At 39.3% G+C, this 9,870-nt stretch overlaps 1 protein-coding gene across 1 annotated transcript; it reads right to left on the reverse strand.

The window, feature by feature from the left end:
- Positions 1-1,785: 1,785 nt before the first annotated feature.
- Positions 1,786-3,732, reverse strand: LOC129517067 (proline-rich protein 32-like). Its single transcript, XM_055336725.1, has 2 exons — positions 3,607-3,732; positions 1,786-2,782 (listed from the first exon to the last, which is right to left on the reverse strand). The coding sequence occupies exons 1-2, from the start codon at positions 3,624-3,626 to the stop codon at positions 1,903-1,905; spliced, it is 900 nt and encodes a 299-aa protein (XP_055192700.1). The 5' UTR covers positions 3,627-3,732; the 3' UTR covers positions 1,786-1,902.
- Positions 3,733-9,870: the final 6,138 nt, after the last annotated feature.

The raw sequence follows: 9,870 nt of genomic DNA on the forward strand, positions 1-9,870 counted from the left end.
TGTGCCAGCTTTAGGACATACAGAGTGAGGAGAATTTTAGCAAGCACTATCCAGATGTTCCTTCTAAGCCTTGCACTACCATCTGTAAATTTAGAACAATCTAATATTAAATAAATGGAGAAAAAAGAAATTTTATGGATCCACGTGTCCTTTTTGTCAGAGTAGCAACAAAGGTGTTATTGGTGCTAAAAACACATTAATGATTTTGTTTATAGGCTAGATGTCTTTTGTATCTGCAGGTTTCATCAGCCTTTAACTGCTTACGTCACCTACACCATCAGCTGTAGACATGAAAACTGCATATTTGAAGAATCATTCTCTAAAGAGGTTTCTATTTTTTTAAAAAAGGTTTTATTTATTTGAGAGAGAGAGAGGCATCACACAAGGGCACAAGCAGGGGGCTACAGAGGGCAAGAAGCAGGCTACCCTCTGAGCAGGGAGTTGGAGCTCAATCAATGTCCTAAGACCCTGGGATCCTGACCTGAGCTGAAGGCAGTTGCTCAACTGACTGAGCCAACCAGGCATCCCTCTAAAGAGGTTTCTAATTTAGTGGTTGTTCATATAGTGTGCTTTGTTTTAGGGCATTTTATTATATAGTGAATTGAATTATACAGCAGTCAGAATGATCATCTTTCCACTCTGCATATTGTGCCTGTATCTACCGCTTGGATTTGAAAAAGCTCCTATCCAGGTATGCCTGGGTGGCTCGGTGGTTGAGCATCTGCTTTTGGGTCAGGGTGTGGTTCCCGGATTGGGTCCCACATCGGGCTCTCTGCATGGAGCCTGCTTCTCCCTCTGCCTATGTCTCTGTCTTCTGTTTCTTTCATGAATAAATATATAAAATCTTTAAAAAAAAGAAAAGAAAAAGCTCCTATCCAGATATTGTGATAATCTCTCAGATAATCTCTCATTATAATAGGGCACTGCAGCACATTAGAGTACAAACACAGCAGTATCTGAGAAAATAATGCTATGTGAGTAACATATTTTATTTGTGTTTAAAAGTTCTGAATAGATAGTAGCCTTGTGTTCAGGCAACAGGTGAAGGAACCGTCCGTTTCACCTTTTCCCTGGACTTTTATTAAGCCAGCTCTGTATATACCATGTACTTAGTAACAGTATAATGTTGAGGGGCAAACTAGTTCATGTTTGAATCAATAAACTACGTTTTTATCTCCCCTGCTTCCCCCCTTTTTATGAGAAAGAGAAATCTAGCTGGGGGGAGGGGTAGAGGGAGGAGAATCTTAAGCAGGCTCTATGCCCAACATTGTTCTGGGGCTCCATCTCACCCCAGAGATCATGAGCTCAGCCCAAATCAAGAGTCAGAGGCCTCCCTCCCTTGCCCCTTTTGTTTCCTCATCTTTCAGCCTAGTTCTTCCTCTTAACTGGCTGTTGAGTGTTGGCTAGTACTTTCAGGAGTCTTGTCCTTTTTTTACTCATTGGGCGTTGTCCTCGATTATCTAGACTTTGGTCTACTTTATCGACTTTAATTTTCCTATCCTGCTTTGAGCAACTCCCATAGCCTGAGGTAGGTACAATTCCCCACCGTAGATTTTATCTAGCAAGAACCCAATGGATACAACACACACACACCCATTCCCTGCCCCTGCCCTAGCTGCAAGCCAAGGCTAGGGATTTAACTAAACTACTTAGAAAGCACTAACACGTTACTGCTTTAATTTCCTTAAAGTCAGAAAACAAAAGCTAGTGTTTAGGGTCCCAAGGTGGAGTTTTTAAAAATAATTCACAGTATTTCAAACTTTAGAATTTTTATTGAATCTTCAATCATGTAAGGCACATTAGTGCTAAACAAAGTTTACGAGGGTAGGTCAAATATAAAAACGTAAATGAGTAATTTTCACCTTTTCCCTCCAACCCTTTTTCCCCCTCCATTTATTGTCCTCAGTTGTTCTCTCTGTTTGAGGGCGCAGGAGCCGGCATACCCCAGGAAGGAAAATTGGCAAAATAAGAAGGCAACGGAGGACCAAATATCGGGGGTGGAGCAAAAGCAATAGGCATAGCAAGAAATGGACTGAAACTCGGAGGTCGAGGAGATATAAAGCAATGAGCAGTAGGATGAGAAGGTAAACCGGGAGTACTGGAAGACAAGGGGAGAGACCTTGGCCAATTTTCCACGGGGTGCCGCGGGCCTCCCTGTGGGAAAGAAACATGAGCCAGCCTTTCCTTGCTGGTCATTCTTGTATTTCCTAGAGGCAGCTCCATCATTACCCCTGATCTAATTGTGGGGATATGTGGGGGGCCTCTTATTTGTGGACCCCTGGGTGGAAAGAACCCCTGACCTCGTGGCAAAGCCATGTATAACCTTGCATTATTGCCACCTCTCTCGGTGCCCCCACTGCTGACCCTTGCCCCCCCTATCATCAGTGCGGGAGGGCTGCCAGAGAATTCCTGGGACACATTAATAGAATCCTGTCCCCTAAGCCTCCAGCCTGCCAGCCCCTCCGAGCTATTTACTTCTGCTGTTGCTAGGGACTCTTCCGCAACAGCAGGTGGTGGCCCATAGGGGTGTTTGTGAGCTCTGGAACTGTCGACAGGAATGCAGGCTCCTGCGGTCTCAGAGGGGCGCTCCAGCTGCTCTCTCGCCAGGTCAGTCAGCACAGTGAGGGGAGGTCTCAGCAGGACGCGATGGTGGCCCCAAGGCTCCACGTCGCCTTTCGGCATGGAACTGGAACACGGGAGGGACACGTCGTCGGGGTGCGGCTCCCGGATCCCACACTCATTTGCAACTACTCCACTGGGTGAAGGGGCGTGCCCACCAAGGCTTGCAAAAAATAGAAATAAATAAAATAGAAATAAGTAAGTCAACAAATATGGAAATGCAGGGACCTGGGAGTATCTGAAATATGTGATTGGTTAAACTCGCAGGAATATACCAGGGGAAAGGGAGAGACCTATTTCCTCCCTCGTGCAGTCTCTCCAAGCACTTTTTTAGCCCACTTTCACAGTACCAGGTGGCTTTTTAAAACAGACTTCCCCATTCCCCTTTAGGACTTTCTTGTGGCTCCACCCTAGTCCCCATTTCTCCACCTCCTCAAGGCAGCAAGAAAGAGAAGACCCAGAAAGCCCAGAGAGCTTCCTAAGGTTGCCTGTGCAAGCTTGCGATAGAAAACAGCAACTCTTTCCAGTCCCAGTAGGACCTATGATCCACTAAAGCACACAGATTCTGGCAGGAGTGTTCTGAAAAGCCTTGTGAAGAAAGACTTTTTCCTCTACAGAACTAAAAAGAAAGGCTATTTGTGTGAACAAACACTCCAGTGTTTGAAGCATCATTAAACATTTGCACCAAGTTTTGTTAAAATTTTCTTTCTTTCAACCCGTACCACACTCTAGAGAACAAATTTCCCCAAGTTTAACCCCACTATTTAGACTAAGGATTTGCACTTTTGTTGCAAAATTACATTTAAAAATTTCCGCCCTTAAATCCAGTATTTTTAGTACCGGAGTTTGTGTCCTGCAAGGTTTTTGTCTGTGATCCTCTCCTGCACTCCCTCCAGCCCACTCCTCCCCGTCCAGGTTACACAGAAAAACAATCCAAACTGCCTTTTGCCTTCAAAATTAAACAGGTCTACTGAGTTCTGTACTTACACATTTTCAATACAAGCCATGGAGAAAGTTGATCAGGAAAACCTTCGTGAGATAATGTAGAAAACCAGCTGAATGCCCACGTAGGCCAGCTCAGTCTGGAGAGAGGACTTGTGCTTCTGCTTCAGAGCAGCTTGGCTACTCGAATAAAGTCAGGGACCAACTGCTTCTTTCTAGATTTGGAGTTCTCTTTCTGAGGTTACCAGTTGCTAGGGAAGGGAGGGAGAAAAGGACTTAGGAGGGGGAGGGGATAAATCTGTGACACTCCTTTGAAGCTAAATGTAGGACTCCTTTTTGCATAGTAGTAGATGGATGGTAAGGGCTTTAGGTAAATTAACCCTGTTGCAGGCCAGATGGAAAGACAAATCATTTCAAGATTTTAGAACGATCATGGAAGCATGGTACTTTATTAAGAGTTATTTTTGAAGTTTCGGTTAGGAAAGGTAGTTACCATATCTCTTCCTTGAGTTTGGAAATGGAAATTTTGAGTACTGTACCATGTGTAGTCTTGCAATTTAAAATTCCAGTTTTGAAGATGCATACTTCATGAATAGAAATTTGTGGGATTAAATAGGTTTTCAATCTGAGTCTCTCTTGTGAAGATGAAACAAAAATAGCGTTATAGAAAAATCAGCCTAAAAATCATATTGGCTTTTGTTTTTTAACCCCTCAATTTGTTTTTTTTTTCCTACCTTCTAGTTTATTGGCTCTGTATGTCGGTGTTTGTGTGTGCATCTCTGTGTGTGTGTGTGCTATATACATATTTCCTGTAATAGAGCTCTGTAAATATACATTTTTTTCTTATAACAGAGCTTGGTAAACTTCTCTACAAGTGGGAGGGGAATAAAAGGCATAACAGGTATCATAAATGTATGAATATTAGCTCAGATTTCACCTTGTAACTTCTTTGCATAAGACACTTTCTATTCTTCCAGCCTAAATTTCATCATCCTCCTCCACTTTAAACAAGTATATTCCCCAGATTTTATTTTCTGCCATTGGTATACAAATTGATTACTCTAAAATTTCAATGGTCATCCCTTCATCTAAGATTACCAATCTTGCTCTAGGATAAAGCCATAAACTTGGCCCACTTCCTTAAATTTACCTGAGATTTGTGCTTTTCTGACTATACCTTAAAGACCTTAAAATATTTTTTATTCCCAATACCAGAATATGCTCTCATATTTCAACAGTTATATATTTTTTTCTTAAAGAAAGATAATAGACTTAAACCATGAGTTTCAATTTATATATGGAATGTGTGTATATGTGTGTGTACATGTATGTGTGCAGTGGAAAAGTATAAAATTCTAATGCAAAGGAATGGTGAGTGCTAAGAAGCCACACAATTCATGATAGAAATAACCTTTTGTGTCTCTAAATCCACATCTTCCTGACAAGGTGCCTTCTCCCTGTCGGTACTCTACTGAGGGTTGTTTTTTTTTTTTTTTAATCTCATTGCAAGATGAAAGCAGCATGTTTCCAACACTTCTCCCAGAAGAATGTTTACTTGTCTAGCATATTAAGAAATTTCTCGATCCCCAACTTCTTTTATATTCTCCTCTAGTTTATTATTTCCTTGTCCTTTTATATAAGAAAACTTTTATTAGCAATATAATTGTGGTGGAGCATTAAAGCTTTCTTAACACATGCTATGTCAGAGGGATGAATCAACTTGGATGCCTAATAGGTGGTGAGTTATATTTACATAGTTTACACAATTTTTCCTGAATAATGGCAAGGAAACCCCAGGAAACGCTTTTATGCCTATCAAACTATTGCAATCATAGGCTGGTTTAACTAGAAATGCTGTTTAGTAAAAATATCTTAACTGGATTACATAAGAGTGAAGTGTAATATAGACCAAATAGCTGGGCACAGTGACAAAGCTGTTGGTACCAGAGAATTTTCCAAAACCATAATAGGGGGCAGCCCATGTGGCCCAACGGTTTAGTGCTGCCTTCAGCCCAGGATGTGATCCTGGGATTCTGGGATCAAGTCCCATGTCAGGCTCCCTGCATGGAGCCTGCTTCTCCCTCTGCCTGTGTCTCTGCCTCTCTCTGTGTGTCTCTCCTGAATAAATGGAATCTTTAAAAAAAAATAATAGGTATTGTAAATTTTGGATACTAGCTCAGATGTTGCCTTGCAACTTGTTAGCTTTTGTGCAATGAGTGTTTATTGAATGCCTACTCGACTGATATTTAGTTCAGTGTGCATTATATCAAAAAGTTAAATATGCAATTAATGGAGACTTCAAGGAATATTCAAACTTTCTTGGGAGACAAAATAACATCTATAAAAGATGTTTTATACCAAAGAATGGTATAAAAAGAATAAACAGACAACTCGCTGCATGGTATAAACGAATACCACAATTGAAATTCAGAAGAAGAATTATAATTTCAGGTTAAAGTACCTGTGAAATATTTTATGTGGAAGAATCAATGTGATGTACATGGCAGAGGAGGAGATGGTATCCTGTGTTAAGAACAGGTATAGAGGTAGGAATGAAGGAAATATTTTGGAATTTTTAAGTTCAGATTTTTAATCCTTTCTAGGGTTCATATTTGACAGAAATGGAAATATAAAGAATCAATTGCAGATAGTAAGATCAGCAAGATAATTAGTCAAGTTGTACCAATCAAGTAATATTTGAAGGCACTCACATATTTTAAAGGGAAAACTAGAATCATCTCAAAACCTAACCTTTACAAAAAAGCAGTTGGGCTACCTCAATTATTTATTGAGCTCTGAAAATGAAGTAGTAAAATGTGTACCTTTTTTGTTTGTTTGAATGACTGCTTTGGGCAGGGAAAATAGGTAATGGAAGTTGAGGATTTGCCAAAACGTAGCTTAGTTGTGAAAGCAGCTAAGCTATAAATGCCTTTCATTATCCATGGCCTCTTATTTCTTGAGGCCAGCTCCAGATATTACATATCTCTCAAAAGTTTTTGAAGACTTCATTGAAATGCTAAGTAAGGACCATAGAAGGATATATTTACTTTTTCACAACAATTACAATGTCATTAAAAATGTGGTTGTACTGCCAAAATCATGTTGTTGTTGTTTTTTTTTTTCAAAGAAATTTTGCAGATGTGCACGTATACAAGCAAAGTTTCATTTAAAATGCATCCTTTCTCTTTTGCTTAGAAGAATCCAGGGAATAGAGACATAAGAATGGCTTTCTCTGTTTCCATCAGGGTAATCAGGAAGTGATGAGGAGATTATCATGCTGATCATTGGGGGACTGTTGTCAAAAGATTCCATCCATTAACTCACTTTCAAAATGTAATGTAGCTATTCTTGTGAAAAGTTCTGCAAGTTTAAGATATCAAAAAGTACTTCTCAAAGACAGACCAGATATTTTTAAGTGTCTGTTGCTATTTAATTCAGTGTATTAAAAAAACCATGAGATTAATGAAAGCATGATATTATCCCAGAATGGGTCAGACATTATTCAGTTGCACAACTATAGGCTGTACTCCTATCCTCTCTGTGACAGCTGTCCTGCAAACTCTGTGTGGTAAGTGATGAGGATGAACAGGTGAGAGTATGGTTATTTCACCACCAGCACATGCAAAAACAACTAACAATATATGTCTCACTGTTGTACCTGTTTGTATGAAATTGAAAAGGTTGTCATTGCTTTTCTAAAGTTCTTTGCTGCAGACTTTTAAACATTTTTTTTTTGTTTCAAATCAAGTATTTATGGCAGTTCCTCCAAAACAGGTTATTTGTTTGTATAAATCAAAAGCTATCAGTTCCTTGATCATTTATCTCTCTATTTTTTCTATATCTCCTGAAAGTGAAAACTGGAAATTAAGTAGCAGTGGAGCTGAAGAAACCTCCCCCCCTTGTAAGTAGGGCCAGCCCTAATCCAGAGGCAACCCATCCAGTCTTCTTCCTGAAATTTTAGCAACTAAAAGCATTCTGTTTACAATAAGAAAACCGTTCCCCCCCCACACCCTGATTGGAATGTCCCTGAATAGGTTCATGTTGACCCTCCCCAAAATCAACCTGGATGCCATGCGACTCCCGCGGTTCTTTTGTCTTTAGGAAGTTTCTTTCCTTTTGCCTTTTAAAAGACACCTGTAATTGCTAATCGGGGCTCTTTTCCTCCTCGGAGGTGGAGAGCCCGTTTGCGCAAACGTTCAATAAACCCTCTTGCTGACTGCATCTGCCTGTCTGGGGTCTGAGTCTCTGGGGCGTCCACCGGGACACGTTGGCACCCGTGAGCCAGGGTCCAACAGAGCAAACCAGATGAGAAAAAAGAAAGAAGAAAAAGGAAACAGAGGTATTTTTTTTTATCACTTACTCTGTACTAAAGACAAATAGATTTGGTCTCATTTAATATTCGCAGAATACTTTTAAGGCAGTTCCTATTATTATTACAACTATTTTGTAGATGATCATAAAGAGAGTTGGAGAAGTTAAGTATATTTTTTCTGAGGCCCCACAGCTAGTAAGTGGCAGAAAATATTCAGATACAGTCAGTCTGACACCAAAGCCCATATTTTTTTCCATTTGCCCACATGGCTTCCTAATTGTAGCTCTAGGTGAATCACGTAAGTGGCTCAGATCAAAATATGTGGCCCAGATCTGAATTTAGTTTAATTCATTGATTCACTGACTCATCTTAAGGTAGTTCTGTAATAAAGAAATCATCCCAGCTGCAAAGCATCCCAGAATGCCTCCCTATGCAGGGATGCAGCAGGTGAAGATTAGGCATTTGGTGGTACTACTGCAAGAAGGTAAGGCCAACAATCCCTGTCATGGAACAACTGGGGTTGGTGACAGAAAAAATAAATTAGTCATAAAAAAGCACTATTACTAAAACACAAATTTTAACATATGCCCAATATTACCAATATTAAGCTTAAATTAATATTGAACTTCTGAGCTTCAGATATGCCTCATATTTTTTCCATGGCACTAAGATGAAACTGAGCCCATAATTGTGGTTAGGTCATGCACCTTGCAGCATTGGAGCAACTGGAAGAACTTAGAGTTAACTGTGTGTGTGTGTGTGTGTGTGTGTGCGCGCGCGTGTGTGCGCACGCGCGTGCACGCGCATGTGCAAAAGAGAGAGAGAGAATGTGTTGGGTTGAAATGAGTAGGGTTGAGTTGTCTAAGTAAGCTATTAATGATAACTCTAGAGAATATCTTTCTGAATTAGAAAGATGTATTAATTTAAAAATAAAAGCACTCTATGTTCACATTGGTATATATTATTATAAATTAAGATAGGAACATGTACTAATAAGTAAAACAAGGAAAGTTAATGAAAAATATTACTTTACAGTAGCCCATTAGTCCATAAATCTATAATGATGACATATACATAGATGTATATTCCCCATGTTAGAATTAATTGGTAAGCAAAGGAATGAAGGCATACTTAACTTCTTGAGCATTTGGTTTGAAAAACAAAAACTATTTTATATTAGTTTCTTCTTGCTTGTAATTAAGACATTGTAAATTCATGTTGAAAATATTTTATCAAACTTTATTAAAATGAGTCATATGTGCCAAGTTGTTAAGAGCTTTGGTTCTGGAATCAGAGGAAAAATGACCTGCATTAAAGTCTCAGCTTCATTACTCAATGGAGTTTGTGACCTTGGACAGGTTTTTTAACTTCTCTGAAGCTCACTCTCTTCGTTTGTAAAGTAGGATTATAGAGAGAATTATAATAGATCGTGAAAAGTAACTGTTATATACTAGGTGATTAAAATATAGTCCCTTGCCTTGTACATGTTAGACTCAGTTTTCCTATATGTAAAATGGGGATGATGATACCTCTATTAACCAGTTTCAGGGCAGTTGAGAAATTTAAATATGATAATTATGTGAAACTGCTTGGCAATCTGTAAATCACTTTAAATATATTAGGCTAATGTAACCCTGGGTGATATTTTCAGAGGCAAGAGGACTTTAGGGCACATTTTAAATAGCACTGTGTGGGTGGTCACCTATTCCACCTACACCTAAGGCCGTTTTTTCATTTCCTGAATCATTAAGGTGGGAAGGATTAGCTACACTATTTTAAAAGCTGCATGATGTAAATACTTTAAACTTTTCAATTGATGCTACATAAATCTCACCCATTGTTATATTTAATGCAGTAACTGTGTTAGAATAAAACGTCTGCATTTTTGTATTTGACTATATATTTAATTGGGCTTCAGAATCTTGTGTTTCACAGCAGGAAATCTTGTATCACTGAAAGCTCCTGTGATGATTAGAATGAAAAGCCTGAAAAAGGTT

Source organism: Nyctereutes procyonoides, unplaced genomic scaffold (genome assembly GCF_905146905.1).
Source record: "Nyctereutes procyonoides isolate TBG_1078 unplaced genomic scaffold, NYPRO_anot_genome, whole genome shotgun sequence".
Classification (NCBI taxonomy): Eukaryota; Metazoa; Chordata; class Mammalia; order Carnivora; family Canidae; genus Nyctereutes; species Nyctereutes procyonoides.